Genomic DNA, 20,935 nt, shown 5'->3' with positions numbered 1-20,935 from the left:
ATCTACTTTTGTGGAAGGTACCATTCATAGCCAAAAACCACAAAGCTTTTAAGTTGCCATGCCAGTGTATTTGATTTCAAAGAAATTGTATTTTTTCAGTTCCTGCATGTTGTGTGAAAGCATATTTATGACTCATATTTTGTGTGCATCAGATTTAGAAAATATGACCAGTTCTGGATATGTGTAGTTTGCTGTGATATATAGTGGCTAATTTTGACTTCTTTACATGACTTTCTATTTAACAACCAACACAACAGGCACTCTACAAGCCACTTTCTTCAGAGTAGTTTTGCTTAAATACTGTGGGAGAGTATAGTCCTGTAATTAATTAGTGCTGTAGTAATGGAAGCTCACTTGTTGTGTTCTTTCCCCAGGTTCAAGCACAGCTTTTGCAGTTTGCAGCAAAAAACATTGGTCTCAATCCTGCACTATTAACCTCGCCAATTAATCCTCAGCATATGACGATGTTGAACCAGCTCTATCAGCTGCAGCTGGTGAGTGAAAAGGCACAGTGAAAGAGCTATAAATCCAAAATGAAAGTATTGAGGTTAAGGATTATCTTATTCACTTCAGAAATGGTGACTAGGCCTGGTTCTGACAGTGAGTTCATATACCTGAATCTTAAAGTTGACAATGTCAACTTCAGTACAATGTCTTGCATTTTTGCTGATTATCATCAGATTTTTCTACTCAATAGGAATTTAACTTTAAAACCACCCTTAATACCAAAAGCATTTCTCAGAATGCCATCATATTTCTATTGCCTGTTTCTTCATCAAGAAATAGCTTCCTGGGATTTTTTTTCTCTATTGTATGTTAATCGTTGGTAAAACAAACCTTCTGTTTGGTTTCTCTCACTGATAGCTGTAACTGAGCATTATTTCCATTCATTTATTTGATCAGTCATGCCCACAGTAAGCTTGTATTTTATTGTTGTTTGGGAATCTTTTGAAGTAATTACAAATAGGTATTTCTATCTGATACAAAGCAGAGAAAGTATGCCTTTTTAGGATCTGCTGCTAAAGATATTAGCAACAGATCCTAAAAAGATGTTATGTTAAGATATTTGTGTAGACATTTATGTACCCTGTTGTGAGAACTGAACTTAAGATGTGTTCATTAGTAATAGTTCGAAGAAAAATACATGTTATAAATATAAAGCTTATTGCATCTATTGCTTCTGTGAGCACTTAGGGGTAGGGCTCTGTGCAGACATAACACTTAACTTTGGTCTAACATTACCTAAAACAGTTAAGGATTAGCCACACGCATGAATGTGAAACTATGTTTTAAAGCTAGTTTGCTAACCATGGTTAAGGCAGTTTCAGGCAGGTGACAAGCAGATCTCACTGGTATCTCCTCATGAACTAGCTCCTAGGGCCGGGGTTAGTTTGACAAGCTAAACCATAGTTTCACTGTTAGCTTGAGATCATAACCAGGATTAAGGCCAAAAAAAATCCTTAAGCCAGCATCATTAACCATGGTTGTATGTTACATCTTCACTGGGCTTTTGTGGTTGGTTACCACTTGCTCCCAGTTCTCTGTTGCATCTCAGTGTTTACCCCAGGGGTGGGAACTTTTTTCAGGTCAAGGGCCACATTCCCTCATGGGAAATCTTCTGGGAGCATCATGCCAGCAGTGAGCAGGGCTTGGCACCAGTGGACTCTTTTAAAAAGCTTAATGGAACGGGGGGCAGATGAGGAGACCCCATGGGATGTACACCTTCTTGAACAATCATGTTCAGGTGATGGTGCCTTTTTCTCATGCTTTTCCTCATCACATTTTTAATAGCTTATTCCAAGATTTAATTGGACAAGTATTGTTTGCAACCCATGTTTGAACTGACTTCTGCCTCTGGGTCTACTCAACAAGATTTTTGGAGCACCCTTTAGTGGAATGATAGGATTCAGATTTTAACAAAGCAAATTGTTTAATTTGGTTCCTGTGAGAGTGTTGGACTTGTTCACTCTGTGACTGTAGACTACCCTTATTTCAAACTTGCAGGCATACCAACGTTTACAAATCCAGCAGCAGATGTTACAGGCCCAGCGTAATGTTTCCGGACCCATCAGACAACAGGAGCAGCAAGTAGGTTTAACCTGTTTACTAAGTTCAAAATTACAGCCTCTAAAACATCTAGTATGTCACATGAAAAAAAAGTCATGAAGTAAAGCTACTGTGCTGCATGCCTTTATGCCGGTATAAATCCCAAACAGGCATGACAGACATCAGCTTCCCTTCTCACTACGTGTGGGATTCATCCAATACTTAATCTGTAGAGTTCATTGTCTGTTAGGTAGTTCAAGATCAAAAATATCATGAGCCTTTGTTCCATCTAGTATTTGTTAACTTACTTTTATTTTTTCTTCTTGCCAGGTTGCACGTACAATCAATAACATGCAGCAGCAGATCCAGCAGCACCAGCGCCAGCTGGCCCAAGCCCTGCTTATGAAGCAGCAGCCACCCCCCCCACATCTATCTTTGCACCCCTCTGCAGGCAAATCAGCCATGGATAACTTTTCACCCCATCCCCAGGCTCCTGGCCTATCTGACCTGCAGACCAAAGAGCAACAGTCTTCACCGAACACCTTTGCTCCTTACCCCCTTGGTAAGTGCAGTTTATTTAAGATGCAGTTCATTTATACATGTAATAATTTTACTTGCCCCTCTTTATTACTATTATAATCGTTTTGTTTACAATTTATATCCTACTTTATAATTATAAGCAGCTGACCTGCCCAACTAAAATCACCAAACCATTTCTCATACGTGGCAACCAGTGAGGACAGTTCCTCAACTTTTAAAAATACTTTGGAACATGATGACATTCCAAGTAAAAGTGGTATAAGAATTTCATCAAGTTGACATCTGCCTCCAAGAAGACCTGCATTCATGCTCACTAGTTTTCTCTATTTGGATCCTTTCCAGTTTGGTTTCAGGCATGGTTTTAGGAAAGAAACAGCCTTGATCATCTTGGTGGATGACCTATGCTGCGAACTGGACAGGTGGTGTGTGTCCTGTTGGTTTTGCTGGACCTCTCAACAGCATTCATTACCATCAGTCACGGTATCCTTCTGGGGTATCTGGTTGATAAGGGACTCAGAGACACCATTTTGCATTGTTTCCTGCCTGTTTGACTGAACACTCTCAGAAGGTGGTGCTGGGGGACTATTGCTTGGTTATTGGCATATGGAGCTCCTTACCACTTTATTTTGTCCTCTATGCTTTTTAATATCTCTATGAAGCCACTGAGGGGAGGTCATCTGGAGTTTTGGAGTTGAGTCTCATTAGTATGCTGATGATACTCCTGTCTCTCGTTTCCAACTGATGCCAAGTAGGCTGTGGAAGTCCTCAGTCATTGCTTGGATTCAGTGAGGATGTGAGTGAACAAGGTGAAGCTCAGTCCAGACAAGACAGAAACAAGATTTCTGTTGGTCAGTAGACAAGCCAATGCAGGATTAGGAGTACAACCTATGCTAGAAGGGATTGCCCTCCCTGTGAAGAACTGGGTTCACAGGTTGAAGGTGCTCTTGGATCTACTGCTGCTTCTGGAGCATCAGATAGCCACAGTGATCCATGCCTTAACCACCTCTCAGCTAGATTACTGTAAAGCGCTCTACATGGAACCACCCTTGAAGAGTGTTTGGAAGCTACAACTAATGCCAAGTGCAGCAGACAGACAGTTGTCTGGCATAAAGGAGCACCTTGGTTATCTGGAAGAAAAAGGGAATATGAGACTTTAAGTAACATAATAGCAAGCACCAAAATTACTGTGTTCCTGGATTCTGTTTATGCTTTTAGAAACAGTCAGTTGAGAAATTGTGATCCTCCTGTTCACTATAGGTCTTAATCCATGGCAGGAGAGCAGTCAATGAAAGGTGAACTTGTCCGTGTCAGGAGCAGGTCCAATAAACTCACCTTCTCTTCTTGGAGAAAGTTGCAACCTAGTTTCAGGTCCAGACACTGACTTGCTGCATAGAGTTGAAAGTCCCTTCTATGTGGCAGGCTTGGTCAGAGGGCCCTGGAAGCTGCCAAACTCCCATGCTCCTGCTGTATCTGGGAAGCACCCTCCAACTACATGATATTATTCTTCCCCGGTGCCAGACATGACAGAAGGAGCAAGGGATTATTGATTTTGAAGTGGTGGAACTGAACAAGTCTGGAGAAACCTGTGCTTCTTAGGCAGCTCAGTGATTATGTCTTTCACTTACACTCCTTTTCTTCCTCTCTTATAATATTTGAACTCAAGTTCCCTGAATGAAACTGACTGGAAATAGGTTCAGGATTAACAAAAGGAAATAGGATTAGACTTCCCCTCCCAGTCTACTGCTGTGCTGTTTTTCTTTTATTCCCCTTTTTTCTCCCCCCCCCCCCCCATATTTGCCTTATATGTAAGAGTGAAAGATTAGCTTGCAACTTGGGCTTGTAACCTGAAAGCTAAAGTGTGATTAAATAACAAGAATCAGAAATTAAGAATGTCTTAACAGCCTGTCCACTTCCTTTTAGCTGGACTGAATCCAAACATGAATGTAAACAGCATGGACATCCCTGGTGGTTTGTCAGTGAAGGACACTTCTCAGTCCCAGTCTCGCCTTCCTCAGTGGACACACCCCAATTCAATGGATAATCTCTCCAGTGCGGCTTCTCCACTTGACCAGAATCCAAGCAAGCACGGTATGGGTATCACTCGTAAGCACATGAAGTCCAATTGAAAGAGGTCTCCTTTTGCACGTATTCTTTTCCCCACACAAGTTAGCACTAGTCATTGCAGGTTACCCTTTCAGAATATAAATTATACATTGGAGCATACCAAAATTCATATGTGGAAGGAGCATCATCATAATATTAAACTAAAATGTGTGCTGAGAACGGTGTTGTTAAATGTATACAGTATTCCTGTAAATAACTTTTAGTTAATTTAATAAGTTATATCTAAACAATGTAAACTATTTGGTATTTATTTTGTGGTTATTTATCAAAAACAACAGTGGCTCTCGAATTTAGGTAAATCATTGACTTCGTCTGCAGTCTTATATAGCCACTTACCTGGGAGTAAGCCCCATTGAGATCAGTGGGATTTCTGAGCAGACATGGAAAGGATTATACTGTTAGAAAATGTAATTACATATGTATTACATTTATATTGAGAGCCAGTGTGGTGTCATGGTTAGAGTATTGGACTGAGACTTGTGAGATCTGGATTCTAGTCCCCATTTGCTCACTTGGGTGACTTCAGACCAGTCACTGACTCTCATACTCTAAAATACCTTGTGGGGCCTATTCCAGTCTTCCTTACCATTTTATTGTTTTTATTTTATGTGGCACTTCTATCAATAGCAATTCAATCCTTTTCAGGTTTACTCGGAACTAAGTCCTACTGTGTTCAAGGGGTTTACTCCCTGGAAAGTGTGCATAGGATTGCAGCTTTAATCTCATGAATCTTTAGCAGAAATCTTTCAAACTACGTTAGCTATCTTCCTGCCACAGATCTGCTACCTTTCACTTAACCGTCCACAGTTTTAGTTGAGTGATGCATTGTCTGATACATTGTTTTATTTAATTTTGCTGAAATGTTTAGTGAAAAAAGAAAAATGATAGTGACACACATAAGAAGAACAGCCAAAAATTAACCTTGCCCTTAATAACTTGTACTCTCTTTCCCACCCCCACACCTTTCATTCTTCCAGGTGCTATCCCTGGAGGTCTGAGTATTGGTCCTCCAGGCAAGTCCTCCATTGATGACTCCTATGGCCGGTATGATCTAATTCAAAACAGTGAGTCACCAGCCAGTCCTCCTGTAGCCGTTCCTCACAGCTGGTCACGTGCCAAATCTGATAGTGATAAAATCTCCAATGGCTCCAGCATCAACTGGCCACCAGGTAATGAAGACTTAAGCATTTTAGAATCATAGAGCTGAGAGAGATCTGAAAGACATGTAGTCCAAACCCTTGTACCGAGGCAGTATCTTCACTATCCAAACATCCTTAACAGATTAATCGAGCTCAGTTCAGACGTAGCATTCCACATGATGAATGCAGGAGGGACCAGGGTTCATTATGTCATATTATCGTTGGACAAAGCGTAATTGCATGAAGGCAAATGTTTTATCCCAGTGTAAACTTGAATAAACATTCCTGCCTAATATGATGATGAACTGGCTCTGAACTGGACCTCAAAATCCATCCATTGAACCTTTCACACCTGAGTTTTTCCTTATACCCGTAGCAAAATGTCCATCCTGTTATCAGGTGATAGTTTCTCTGTTTTCATATACCGTGCAACTGTACGTTTCCCCACTTATGTGAATCTTGGGAAGAAATGTGATGTCATCTTGTTCTCCCAAACAGAATTTCATCCTGGAGTTCCATGGAAAGGATTGCAGAACATTGACCCCGAGAATGATCCTGATGTTACACCTGGAAGTGTTCCAACAGGGCCTACTATTAACACCACCATACAGGATGTTAATCGCTATCTACTCAAGAGTGGAGGTAGAGTAACAGTGTTGTGTCCTGTTGGCATTTATCATTTCCCTTCCTTTCCCTTCAACTTCTGTGTTTTTATAGAATGCCCTGGTTTAAAAGAGAGCCATCTGTACTGAGGCCAATAGCTGGCATAATACACAGCCGTGTGCATCATTCCCTCAACCTTTTATTTATAAAACCAAAAACAGCTTTGGGCGGCAGCAAGTTTAATCAGAGGGAGCACTGAAGCCTTTCTTATCTGGCTGTCTTTCCACTCAGAATCCCCCCAAGCGGCTTTTTCACTTGTGGAAGAAGAAATACAGCCAGATAGGGAAAAGATTAAGAAGACCCTCCCCGCTCCACTTGAGTTCACAGCCTCCTAGCTCTGAATTTGTTTTAAAAGAAGAAAGATGCACACAACTACATGTCTAGTTTGGTCCTTACTCTTGTGCACCTAAAATGTCACTTTGACCAGTAAGAACATAATTCAAAGGTTTCCTCATTCCTCTTTGGAATTTTCAGCCTGTGGAAAGTTTTAACAGAGTGGCCATAAACTTCCATGTTCACCAGAAGCTGCTCTGTCATACTTAGACTTCAATAAAGATTTCCTTCTCATTTTCTCTGCCTGTGTGATATAGCTGTAAAGTCATAATTCCAGATGCAAGCAATTGTGTTGTTAACAAGGCAGTGAATGTCATAAATCTCATGTTGGGTGTCATTTATGATGAGAAAATGGGCTGTCCCATCACTAAACCCAGAAATGGACAATGTCCAAACCTTTAGTTAGAGATCCTATACAGTTAAATGTTCTTCCTCACCTCTTTATGTGAGCATCTTCAAAGACCAAGTTATTACACGGGGGTAGGCAACTTGGTGCTTTCCAGACGTTTGGGACTACAACTCCCATAATCCCTGACCATTGGCCATGCTACCTGGGGCTTCTTGAGGTTGTAGTCCAAAATATCTGGATGACACCAGGTTGCCTACCCCATACTATACTTCTAAACTGGATTCTGTTGCACCAAAAAACAAGAACAAGCTAAATGTGGTTATCTTGTTTTGAAAGGATGCTGCCTGTCAAGACTATCAGCAGCAATAGTAACTGGAACGTATTTGTGTGTTTAAATTATTTGTTAGGCCTTCCAATTATAGATTGAGTTGCTATCCTCCCTATTTGTGAAGAAGGTTTGCCTTTAGTTTCATACTAGCTATTTAAATTAATTGTAAAGCTAAATTATTGTGCTTGTCAGCTGGAATGCTATGAGAAAGTGTTCTCCATTCAAGCTAAAACTTCAGTTATTTGTGTGAATTATTAAATCAGGAGTTAATACCTTATGGAAATACAGAATTAGAAATATTTGTCTTATATATGTATTTGTTTGTTTGTGATACTTCTATAGCACTTAATATAATCCCTAAGTGGTTCACATATGAACTAGGAATCTATTTATGTACATTATACATAGGGGTTACAATTAAGAGTAAGAGATTATTCTTCAGTAATAGACATTTGCATGTATGTGTAAAGATCTCCTGTCTTTTGCTTCCTATATGTTCTCTGATATCCTTCTATCGCCTGTCCTGTCACAGGCCTGCACAACACAGGGCCCATAAGCTTCTCTGCCTGTTGGTAGCCATTGGGGAAATTCAAAATACCTTTTCCCACGTTATTGTGGAAGAATCTAAAGCAGGGGTGGGCAACCTTTTTGTCCCAAGGACTGCATGTGGCGATGGACGGTGATTTAGGAGCTGAACTCCATACACACACTTAGGGTCGCTCTCTCTCTCTCTCTCATATGCACAAAAACAAACACTGCCATGCATTCTCTCTCTCTCATTCACACAAAAATGCGCACACGCACACACGCTGACCTGGTTTGCACAATCAAAACAAGCCACCATGGTTTAAGCACGAGTTATTTGAGAGTTGTTTAACCCTTCAAGAAGCTATGCCACCTGGGTTCAGATGACATGGCTGGACAGTGATTATGAAAATCACAAGTTCACAACAAGCCAACAAATTCACAATAAGCTTCTTTTGATTGTGCAACACACACCCCACCTCCACCCCGGTCACGCACATATACCAAACTTCATCAGGATCACTGGGGGAAAGAGAGAGACTTTAAACCTGCCCCACCCCTTAGCTAATAGCAGTGGGGAAACATCTTGATGACAATCACTGGGGGTGGGGGAAGAGGCTTTAACCTCCCCCTACCCACCACTCCAATGAACCTGATGAATATAGTTGCTTCCCTTCAGCATCACTGTTTCCTGGTCAACATCACTGCTCAACTTAGCTGTTTCCTATCTCGATGAGGGCAAGACAAAGTTAGAGCCTCACCCCACTCCTGCAGTCCTGACCAGCAGAGAAACACCCGCCACGCAACCAGTGGCTGATCTAAAGCCTGTGAAAACCCATCAAACATAGGAGTGGTGGTGGAAGGATATATGCATCATTACTTCAGAATCCACTATTCCCGGGATTCTGAGATGCATGATAAAGCTGGAGGGGGGGGGGGGTCTCGTTTGTTCAGTCAGCCACACTACATGACCCTCCTGTATTTGAAGGTGCAGCTAGACATGATGGTAGGAGATTCATGATCAGATTTCCCACTCTGTTTTTAAACGGTTTAATAGTTGCTGTGGGGGAGGGAAGAAGTAATTGAGACTGTGGTGCCAGGGAGAGGGGATGTAATCCTTTCCTTGCCATTTTCACAACTTCGACTCCATTCCAAGCTGCTGTTTGTACAGTGAGGGAAACATATAAGTATCATGCAGGAGAAGAAAAGGAGCGCTAGGGGAGCTGGAACATAGCAAAACATTGACCCAGTTCGCACAACATGATAACCCACAGTGGGTTGTTAGCTTTGTTTGTTTCAGGGTGGCTTGTCGTGACATCCAAACTCGTTATGGTTTCCTCCGAGTGGTTTGTTAACCACACACAACCCACCCTGAGAACCTATGGCTTCTTGTTGGGTTGTTCAGGGTGGCTTGTTTTCGGAGTGCCTTGTCGTGATGTGCAAACCCGGCACGATGGCTTGTACATGGCTTGTCGGAAGGGGCTACAGAGCCACCTGGCAAGAACAGCAAAAACACCAGTCGCTCCTCAGGATCTCGCTAACAATATCTTGAAATGAGAGTAATCAATTTACTCCTCCATTTCGTCGCCTCCCTAGATAGCAACACCTTTTTTTTCACCTTTTGGGAGATTTGTTCAAATTTAGCACTATTTTTTTCCCCACCTTCAGGAGATTTGTGCATATTTAACTGACTTTTGTTTCACCCTTGGGAAGATTTGCCCATATTTAATGTATTGGGGGGGGGGGGTTACCTTCTGGAAGATTTGTGTAAATTTAACTTTAAAACAAAACCTTTCAGGGAAATTTGTACAAATTTGCAGTAACTACTGTACTTATACTCTAGCAAATTTGTGCAAATCTCCCCAAAGGTGAAAAAAAAATCTACAAAGTAAACTCTGCTCTGTTAGTGAGTACATTTGTGCTCATTTGTGGAGTAGCGGAGTAGGCTGCTGAGGTTGTGTTGCAAAGGCCCATGGGATTTGTGCCAGGAGCAGGCACGAGGACTAAGGATGAAACAAGCCACAGACTGCCTGATCATCTGTCGAGAGTAACGTGGGTTAGCAAGCGAACAACCAGCCCACTGTGACTTATTTGTGATGTGTGAACCAGCCCATAGACTGGGGCTGGTTATAGGGACCATGTGACTCCCATGTCACAACAACTTCACTGACTACCAGCCCATTTCCAGGACAATTCAAAGTGCTGGTTATGACCTATAAAGCTCTGCACAACTTGGGGCTAGGCCATTTGAAAGACTACATTTTCTCATATGAGCTTACCTAAGTTTTCAGGTCCTTGGCTGTTCTCCCTATTCCACCATCATGGAGGCAGTGCAAAAGAGGTATTTCTCAGTGACTGCTCGCAGGCTCTAGAACTCCCTGACAGTTGAGGCCAGGCTAACTCCATCTTTAATATCTTTTCGCCAGTAGGCAAATACATTCTTATTCAGGCAAGCTTTTTGACTTCTAAGCTGACTTGTCAGTTTGCTGAAATAAGTTTGAAGTGGTGCATGCTGTTTATTTCTTAGTTTTATTTTTGTATTTTTAACTGATTTGCTTTGACGTTTTTATTATAGTTTTGTATTTTACCTTGTATTTTATTGTTGTTAGCCACCTTGAGCACCATTTGTGGCAGCAAGGCAGGATATAAAATGAATCAATTGACTGAAGGAAGAAAAGGCAGCGCGAGGGGGTGGGGAGACGACTTAGAGGTGTGAGTCCAGAAAGACCCATGGAGTGCACAAGACAAAAAAGAGGTGGATAATATAGGTTGTAGGGAAATTTGTGAAGCGGAAACATGGAGAAGAGTGTGTGTGCAAAGGGTCTTGTGAGGGAGGAAGAAGAGTGCTAACGGTGCACAGAAAAGGGGTCAGTAAATGCTTTGCCATGGTTAGCAATGTGATGTAGATCTTTTGAACTAGTAAAAATATAAAAATAGCCCACAATTTGGATTGATGTCCAAATCAGGCAAATATTATACAAATCAACAAAACATATGTAATTTTTTTCTTTTGCATCAGTTTTTCTGGTATTTGAATTTGGACTCTTCAATAATAAATTGGCTGATTTCAGTTTTGGAAGTTTCCTTCATGTGCCTGATTCCATCCTTCATTTTGGAGAAGGGAACACCATTTTGGGGCTTCCTTTAACCAAAACTTTACATGATGTCTAAATGATGTCTAGTTAGGCAAATTGATTACTACTAAACTCCAGACAATTATTTTAAACCATACTTGGAAGTAGGGCTGTGCATGGACCCCCAGATCTGACTCGGAAGCCGCTTTGGGGCTTCCAAAGCCCAATTCAGCTCGGTCTGATTTGGGGCGGGGGGCTGACCCGCCTTGGCCTACGCTTTGCCCACCCCCCAACATGCCGCCCAGCCCCCAACTCCTTACCTGGACCTTTGTTCTGGGTGGGGCGCCGCCACCAGGGGAGCTGCTACTGCTGCCGCCAGGGAAGCCACTGCTGGTGTCACTGGGGAAGCCACTGCCAGGGAAAACACTGCCTGTTCAGCCTGCCAACCACCAAAAGGTATGAGGGCAGGAGTCGCCCTCCAACTGCGCTTTCTCCCTTCCTTGGAAGGAGGAGAAGGTGTCCAGTTGGAGGCCAACTCCTGCCAATGATGGCGGGCTACCGCCACCAGCTGCTAGGCCCTCTGGATGCCCGCCGGTGGTTGTCTTGTTCTGGGGAATGGAGAGAGCTATTTTTCCCTGTTTTTGCACCATGACAGTACCTGCGAGTGGCAGATCAGTGATTTTTCTGGTTCAGTCCTTGGAGGCAGATGTGTGCTGTGATATGATGGTGGTTTGGGGGATTTGCTCTGCAAAAATCATATGAAATCAAGAGAATGCCTGCCAAGGATCCATGTTTTTGTGCCGTGGCTGCGCCCATGCATGGCAGCTCCGTGATGTTTCTGGTTCAATCCACGGAGGGAGATGTGCTCTGTGATTGGATGGTGGTTTTGTGGGTCTCCCCTTTAAAAATCGTATGAAATCATGAGGATCCCTTTTTGATTTTATGGATCCTCGTTTTACCCAGTCCCCATAGCACGCACTTTCTTCTCAGCTTCATTCTGCCAAAGGAGAGTGGGAAGGGTTTAGGCTTCCTCTGCCATGCCTGGCAGAGACTGGGGCAGTTGCTCCCAGTGGCTAGACTGGAGTGGAGAAAGAAATGCCATGAAGCTTCCCTCTCAGCTCCCAACCTACCCTTCTGCTGCTGCTACTGCCACCCCCACCATCATTGCACACATTGGCAGCTTGTCAGGGCAGCGGGAGGCTACTGAAATATCAGGCGGCTCACACACCCCAATGGATCGTCTTGCTCCCCCCCCCCCAGGGTGCATGCACCCTGCTTTGGAGACTGCTGCTGGAGCCAAATCAGTCCTCTACTCTCCAGTAACCCCACCTCTCATAATGAGCAAACAGAGGCTGACTCACAGCAAAGCTCCCTCCCTCTCCTCTCCGATTCCCCCACCTCTCCCAGTGGCCAGATCTCTCTCAAAGTGATACCTCTGGCACCTCCGCATCCTCTCGGCTTCCCCTCCTCCTCCTGGCCCTCCGCTTGATCTTTCAGAAGTTGATACATTTTGGAGACAGCCTGTCTAGGCTGCTCAAAAGGCATAAGAAGAGCTCCAAATATATGAAGTGGACGTAGCACTTCGTGGAGGAGCCACTTTGCTTCGAGGTTCCTCAGTGCTGGTCTGGTCTGCTTCGTATCACGACGAGGCACCTCTGAATCAGCCCGCTTCGCCTCGATGTTCAGGCTTTGTACCAAGGCAGTGCACAGCTCTAGTTTGAAGTTGGTTAGCAAACTGAATTGTCTCAGACAAATGTGTTGAAAGGAGAAGTGCAAGTAAAAGAGGGGCAGTAGATGGTTTGACAGTGAAACAAGTGCTATGAAGAAAAGCAAGATATATCCAGGTTGTGAATAGTGAAACCTTTTATAGATGATTCATGGTTTTCATACTGCTCCCCCCCCCCCACACACACACACAACAATGAAAGCTAAGTTCATGTCAATAAAGCAAGATTCTATCAACTATTTCCCACATTTCAGAATGAGTGGGTGGACCATGAGTACATTGTATATACCCTATAACCTGTGAGGAGGAAATTGGTTGCTTTTTTGCCTCCTTTTATATCCTTAAAGGTAGCCTCAAAATAATTTTAAATAAATAAACAAACCATAACATTTACACACTGTAGGGAGCCCGGACCAGTCATAATTGCCTGCATACATGGTTTTAAAAAGATTTTCCCCTCTTGCATATTATGGGGCACTACCCAAAAAGGAGAGACTAGTTTTCAAGATTCTTGAAACAGTGATCAGGCTCATGCACTCTCCCCCCACATGCTCTAATTCCTTTCCACACTCGCAGATTGTCAGCAGACCATATTTTGCCTTCAACCAAGAACTAGAAACCATGGTTTGATTCTGGTTTACAGTTCTGGTTTGTTATGCTCCAGAAAGTAGAGGAGTGAATCAGAACACGTGAGGGAAGGAAGGAGTGTATAGTCCCGAGCCATAGTCTTTTATCTTGTTCGTTTGTTTGTTTGTTTGTTTGCATTTCTGTACTGCCCCTTAGCCAAGGCTGTCTGGGTGGTTTACAAAGATTAAAAAACAGTATACAGTGTTTAAAAACTGTTTACATAAAACACATAAACAAACAGTATACATGAAAACAGCATATATCTAAAAGCAACTTTGAACAATCAGCCGTAACCATATATTGCCTCAGTATTCCTACTCATCCTATTTCCAATACTTTCAGCAAGTAATTTCAATCATTCTTTCTTTCCACTATTTTCCATAGATCCAAATGTTCTCTAAAAGTAAATATGTTCCAAGGCAGGATCGCCACCACCTATGAAAACCATATCATGAGGTTGATAGCTGGGGTTGCTGATTTCCTGAAAGCACAGGAGCCATTGAACTATAAGAACGTATAATCAGGAGTTTTAGAAAACCTGAAAGAGTTGGTTTCATGTAATACACAATCACAACCTGAACTGACTTTCCAGGCTCTAGGATGGTACAGTCCATATGAGTCAGGGACATGCAAAACCCCATGCAACATGGTACAGCCTCTTTGTAGGTAGTGCTTCTTATAGTTCTGGTTTAGCACTGAATCTTCAAACCTTGAACATAAGTTTCCATGGAGACATGTTCTAAGAATCTGTGTGACGATTAGTTTCAGCATGTTTACTTAACTAATATGAAATACCTATTCAGTATAATGGAGACTCAAATATAATGCACACTTACAAACTTGAATGGGCTCTAGAAGTTCTACTGCTAAAAATCTACTTCTCTTGACATAATTGTAATCAAGTTGAGGGTTCCATTTTCTATTTTCTGATTTTATATGCATTGGGCATTATTCATTAATACTGTGTATGCAGCACTCACATGCAAATGATTCAGGTGGACTCAGCCTTTCCCCCTGCTCCTGGCCACACACAGACATTTAGGCAGCACAATGAGACATCTGAGGGAATGGAACATCTGTATCCCCTCCGCATCCCCACCCAGCCCACACTCTGTACCAAATGTAAGTTACTTCAGCTCCTGGCACAAGTAAATTCTTAGACACAGAGGGAGGGCTAGATGGGGTGCTGGAGGTGTATACAGATGGCCCATTCTCCCTAATGTCCCATCATGCTCCTTGTGCATTTGTCCATCTTTGGACAGGGGGAGGAAGAAAAACAGGGCTGTGTTGAGGTCTACTAGAGTCATTGCACATGGGTGCTGCACTCACAGAGCATGTGGATCCTGGCCATTGTTTTCAGTGGAAGTGCTGGATGTTAAGATTGTGCTCAAGAGAGTTCTTGCAGCAAAACAGTCACTGAAGTGGGATTTCTGAATCAGAATGAACCCACTTATGTGTACATTTAGTCTTTATAACACAAGACAAAATATGTCAAAGGATTTTTTCCTATGCAGTTTGCCATTGAACAGTTCAGCACAGGATCTTTGACCCAATGTTTTGGTGTGCAAATCAAGTAAGATGAGTGGCTAATGACTGCTCTAGCATACATGAAAATTTGCATAGTCCACTGAGTTATTAGAACAAACTATTTCCATTGTAAAGAAATGTTAAAGTTACATTTTCTTTCATTGGGTTATTTGGAAAGGTTTTCTTATTATTTTTTTTGCTGGTATGTTGCACACACCAGCCAGCAGTTGAGTGAACTGTTCATGCTTAAACTTTCTGACTCGATAAATAATTTTGAAGCTAAGTTGTGTGGCTTTATCTAACAAGCATTACAACAGAATTTATCATGCTAGATGGCTTCTAGTAACTTGATCAACAGTAGATGCTTTTCAACAGCCTAATCTCATGACAATTGCACAAGGATAGCAGAACATAGGATATGACACTCAGCTTCCAGTGCAGGCGCAATGGGGCACTTTGTCTCCTTGCACAGTGCTGCATCCCTGGCCTTGCCCTATGGTTCAGCTTCAGGCACCACCATTATTGTGGCAATGGTGCACGGGCATGGAGGGGGCGAGATTGACTGGGGACAGTTGTAGGGATTCTTGAAGGCAAGTGGGGCAGGGATGAGCCATTTTGTCTAACTTGCCTTGCACAGAATGCTCCTTTTAGTTTTTGTGACACACATTTTCATATACACTTCTCATCCACAATTCATATAGCCTGGATACAGCGGCAATGAACATCATCTCCGTGGAAGTGACAATAAAGGAAAGTTAGGGTGTATATCTTCTGCATGAGCACTACTACCCTTGTCACTGTGCCATCCTTCTTCTTTACTGAGTTCTACTGCATCAGATCATGCTTCCTATAACATTTCATTTCTAGGCCTAAAGGCAAGGCTGAGTTAGCATCTTACCTTGCATGGTTTCTGTTTGCACATGATGGTGTTAGAATTGCATATGCTACAGGAGACACCATTCTGCCCATCTTTCTTAGTTGCTTCTTTGCTGGTTCTGCAGGGTCATCCCCAACATCATCTCAGAATGCCACGCTGCCTTCATCGAGTGCCTGGCCACTTAGTGCCTCCGGCTACAGTAGCTCTTTCAGCAGCATTGCATCCGCACCTAGCATTGCAGGTACGACCAATGGCCTCTCTACTTAGAGTCCCTCTATGTCCAAAAAGAGAGTTGGTTCTGAAAAGGCCTCAGCTCTGATGATACTACAGGTGTGCTGCATGTCTTTGCATACTGTGCTCCTTCAAAGAACTGTCCTAGGAGTCTTGACAGTGGTGAATATGTTATGGGGATGCCTGGAACTGGAAATATCAGACACTAATACATCCCACTTCAAAATGAGAAAAATAAATCAGATGCAATGTCAGTGCCTTGGTGCTGGTTAAACTAATTTCTGTTCATGAAAATAAAATAGCTTTTAGCCCTCATACGGATGGCTTATGCACTTCCACCAACAGAGGATGTGGAAAAAAGAGCATTACCTATCTGACATTATGTATCTCATTTTCTGGGAAATGAGCTGATCAATTTGGCCAGAGACTTTCTCTTTTCCATGCCCTCGCTCCCCTTCCTAGCCCTGGCCTCCATTCTCAGCAAATTTCTTGATGAGAGCAGAAGTGAGCAGTGTAGTCACTGTCAACTTGCATGTGGCTGAACGTCCATTGCATTGTATCAGCACATATCTAGCAATTTTTCAAGATGCTGACAGCCATCTTGTTCAGTTCAGCCACACTGAGATCAATAAGTACAAGTGAGAATTCAGAGGACTCTGTGGAAAGACGAAAAGGGGAGGGGGAAAAAGCAACAAATTCTGCTGTGTGCTTTTTGCCTGACTCTAAACCCTTGATCATGCTTTTATCAAATGATACATCTTGTTTTTCTACAAAAAACAAAAATGGTGTTGCATTGTCAATGTAAGATTAGTTTCCAAACAATGGATAACTTGCCTTTTTCAGGGCCAGCCTAAGCCTTTGCACCATTTGAGCCAAAAAGACCAGCTGCAGTCCTTGCCCCCACGCTAATTGCTCCTCATGTTGGGGGGAGATGAACAAAGCAGTCTATAGAAGCTATTGCCTTGCTTTGCAAGAAAGGTCAGGGGTGCTGAGAAGAGACTATACTGTTCCCTCCCTTCACGAGAGCCCTGCACATAGCCCCCTCTCCAGTGTTCTTACATATACAGTAGATGGGGGAAAGTGGTGAGCTTGATCCTTTCACTTTTTGCAGGGTACATGGGAAGGCTCAGTCTCTTATCTCACCCTCCACCCTTCAACATTCTGTGCAAAAGTGAGAGGATCATTTCTGTGGGGATGCTTTGTTCCCAGCCAGAGACAGGGGATCAGACACCACATTGAGGGAGAACGTATGCCCCCCCCCCCAATTGCCCACTGATAGGAAACTTTGTTTATTGCAGGGGCAGGTCACCTGTGGCCCTCCGGATGTTTTGACTTACAATTCCCATGAGTTCTAGCCAGAATAGGTAATGGTGAAGGATCCTGGAGGGCAAAATGCCTGGAGGGCCGCAAGTTGCCCACATTTTACTGAATGGAAGGAATGAATTTGACACCCCACCCACCCCAATCAATCCCAACTGAACATCACATATTGGAAGGTGTGGGGCCCAGTGCTCTCACAGAGAGAATAGATGCTGGCTGCTTTTGCCACTCCCAGCTAATCTGCCCCCTGAGGTAGGGAACTTCACCCTGTGCTCCAGGATAGAACCAGGCTTCACCTAACTAGGATCAAACTAAAACATAATGTCTGTTAATCACCCAGAATACCATCAGTCTTGTATAAGATGCATTTTAATTGGTTGATCAGTTAAAAGCAAGGCAGTTAACATCTAACAAATCCTTAATTTGTAAGAGCCATAATCAAAATGTTAATATGTTGTCATGATACTGTTTTATTTTGGTCTCTTGACTGAGGACTGTGAGGGTATTGAGTTTCCCACTGCTGAAAATGGAAAGGAATGTGTGACTCCTTTGCCACAGATAGCAACTGAGCAACACATGGATCTGTAATTTTTTTATTGCATCTTAAATCTTAAAATATTATGAACATTTCTTTTTCCTCCTCTGAGTCACATTTCTTGCCGTTGTTAGCCCTCCTGATGCAAACGATATGTAACCCACCATCAAGGATGGCTGTAGACTCAGATAGTCTAATCAATAATAACAGTAACAGTGAGTTTCTTAATTTTGTTCAAGCTGAAATTCAGTTAAAGCTAAAATAAGAAAAATATAGTGAAATCTCAGCTTTTTTTTTCATTCATTCACTTGTTTGTTTTGTTAGCCCACACTGCCTGCAATCCCAGGAAGCATGTGTACCAAACTCACATGCACAACTGGGATATTTTAATCTATTTCAGATTTCCCACCCATCCACCCCCAGCTGTTTTTGCAAATTGAGTGGGGGAAGAGATGCAGGACAGAGTCCAAAAGCATGACTACAAGAGCACAGGGCTGCACACATGCAAATGACCTTGGTAGTTTTGGAAACTTATCTTCTAAGCCTACTTTAGCATCAAAGGCTTTCACTCCTTACTACTGGGGTGCTGAACATATTATGAATACACCTCTTGCTAACTCCTGAAATGGACAGAGTAGCATTCAAAGTAATTCAGTATACTTTTTTGTTTGGTATGGGCTGTTGTTGGCAATTAACATACCAGTTAAGTCTCCAGCTTTTTAGGTTAAGCAGTAAAGTTGTAAAGTATATAGTTTTAAACAGCACATGGGCTCTTTTCAACAATTCTTTAAAAGGAGATAAAAATAACCATTTGCTATCTTTCATTTTAGCTGCTATGCACTTCTCGTTTGTGTGGCTTTTCTTCTTCTGTTTTACTTTTTCTTATGTGCATTGACTGTGTGAGAATCAGTAGCATAATGCCTAAACTGTTTTTAAAAGGCTGATTTAAAAATAATAAAAAGTATAGTAATTAAAACCAGGCTTAAATGTTCCTTGAGACCAATTTTGCAGTTCTTACCATTTTTATCTTTGAAGTTCATCTTGTTGAAACATTTGGGAGAAACAGCTTTGTATCTTGACATCGGACCAGTTCACACATGCCACAGCTGTGTAGTTTATAGAGAACATAAGGACTGAGCACTGGTTTTCATTAAAAGTTAAATACATGGTGGGGAAGGGCACACAAGACAGAGGTTCACACTGGGACCCTGCTGTGTGTTTAACCAACATGCTTACAGCACAAGCCAATGTTCAGGGCTTACAGGTTACTAAGTGCATTTACGATGGTAGCCTTAGCCCGTGTGTGAACCAGCTGCCTTTCTCCACTGTGGAAATATTTGAAGGATGGGATATTACGTTGTATTTTTCTTACTGATGCAACTGACATCCAAGTGCAGCTCATTTCTTAGTTTTAATCCATTTTAAAATGTTTAACTTTAGAATGACCAGTTGGCCAGAAAATTAAAATTGCTTAATAGATGTGTGGCAGTGATGAGTAAAAAAAAGAGACAGAAAGGGATGTGTGATTACAGTAATAAATGTTGTGCCATGAGGGGCCCTTCTTGTGGAGGCTTTTCAAATTAGTATAGGGGATCCTGCTCTTTCTGTAACATCTGGAAACAGCTTATTATTGAACCTAAGGCATGGTTGGTAACTTTTAGCCTGGCTCTCAGAGGGGTGTGACCTGACCTCCCAGTTGCCAGCTCAGAAGTGAGAGAGTCGTCTTTCCCTCCTCCATGGTGCCTGAAGGTATAAGTGGAAGGGCAAAGGAAGAACCCTGCTTTTCATCTGTCTCCCTCCCCTCTTGCATGCTCCCCTTCATTCCCTTTTTCCCATCCTCTCCTCACATACTTTATTTATTTATTACATCTATATCCCATCTTCCAATAAAAACAGTGCTCAAGGCCACTAAAAGTAAAATATAGATTAAAAAAACCTAACATATAATTAAAATACCCAAAACTCACCAAATAAAAACATACCAATAAGAAAGAAATAACAGCACCCATCGGATGCAATAAGAAAGAAATCATAGCATCCACTGGAAAGGGAATTGTTAACAAATTGTTGGGCAATGGCCTGATGTTGTCTCTTTTTGTTTCCTGGCTATCTAGAAACATTTGGAGAGCATCCAGGGCAATTGATGGGGAATAACTTTCCATGTTAAAAGCTCAGTTCTCCTGACTGTAGGAGGAGGAAGAGAAAGAGTGAAATTTGGTGATAGTAGCAAGGGGACTTACCAGCAGATCACCTAGATCTAGATCCACCTATCCTCCATCATACCCTCAAAAAACTTATGGCAGCCCCTGTAGTTCAGGGAAGGGCAGACTTCAGGCCAGCAGGATCTACTTGGTTTTTTACTGTTTGTTTGTTTGTTTATTTCATTTTATTTCATTTCTATACCGCCCAATAGCCGAATACTAGAATCCAGAGGTCCACCAGCTGGAGCCAGATGAAAAATAGTAATGCGGGCAGCAGAGCCAATTATCTACTGCACCCCATGATGGGTCATACACTGCAGCGAGCTACACAAATACAAATCTACATCCGTGTTACTACAGATCATGGATTCTAACAGTCTAATTTAGACTTAAAAATTGTTGTAGTGAAACAATTGGGAGTTGGAGACCCTTGCCCATCTACTGCACATCACCCAGAGATCTACCGACAGGTCCGGATCTACTTTCTGTGTTGTTCATGAAGAAGAGCAACTTTGGTTTTGGAAGCAAAAAAATGTTGTTTGTTAAGTCATTTGAAACTTGTAAATAGCAAGTTTTATTGTGAAGGCAGGATCTTAATGTCTTATCTTAGAAGTCTTTTCTAATGGGATTTTTGTCCAAACCATGAAGAACAATTCTGAGATCTTGAAAGTTAGTGGATTAATGACACTAGCACCATAAGGAGAACTACAGCGAAACTCTGTCAGTAATGTTCTGCAACGTGATTATCAGTGTTTGCTAAGGAATATACA

At 42.3% G+C, this 20,935-nt stretch overlaps 1 protein-coding gene across 6 annotated transcripts in view; it reads left to right on the top strand.

Moving 5' to 3' along the window:
• The window catches only part of TNRC6C (trinucleotide repeat containing adaptor 6C), a 149,049-nt gene that overhangs the window by 111,332 nt on the left and 16,782 nt on the right, over window positions 1–20,935 (top strand). For 4 of the 6 annotated variants that reach the window (XM_084838235.1, XM_084838232.1, XM_084838234.1 and 1 more), the window contains 7 exons: window positions 375–494; window positions 2,005–2,088; window positions 2,377–2,608; window positions 4,507–4,674; window positions 5,688–5,879; window positions 6,348–6,491; window positions 16,003–16,119. In XM_084838235.1, the coding sequence (XP_084694361.1) occupies window positions 375–494; window positions 2,005–2,088; window positions 2,377–2,608; window positions 4,507–4,674; window positions 5,688–5,879; window positions 6,348–6,491; window positions 16,003–16,119 (1,057 nt within the window). The remainder of the gene's footprint in view (window positions 1–374; window positions 495–2,004; window positions 2,089–2,376; window positions 2,609–4,506; window positions 4,675–5,687; window positions 5,880–6,347; window positions 6,492–16,002; window positions 16,120–20,935) is intronic. The other 2 variants (XM_084838237.1, XM_084838236.1) reach the window with 1 other exon arrangement.

Source organism: Heloderma suspectum, chromosome 2 (genome assembly GCF_057233095.1).
Source record: "Heloderma suspectum isolate Gila_16-S chromosome 2, 16-S_ref, whole genome shotgun sequence".
Taxonomy (NCBI): domain Eukaryota; kingdom Metazoa; phylum Chordata; class Lepidosauria; order Squamata; family Helodermatidae; genus Heloderma; species Heloderma suspectum.
Note: the sequence above shows the minus strand (reverse complement) of the source record. Positions and strands in the feature narration are given on the sequence as shown.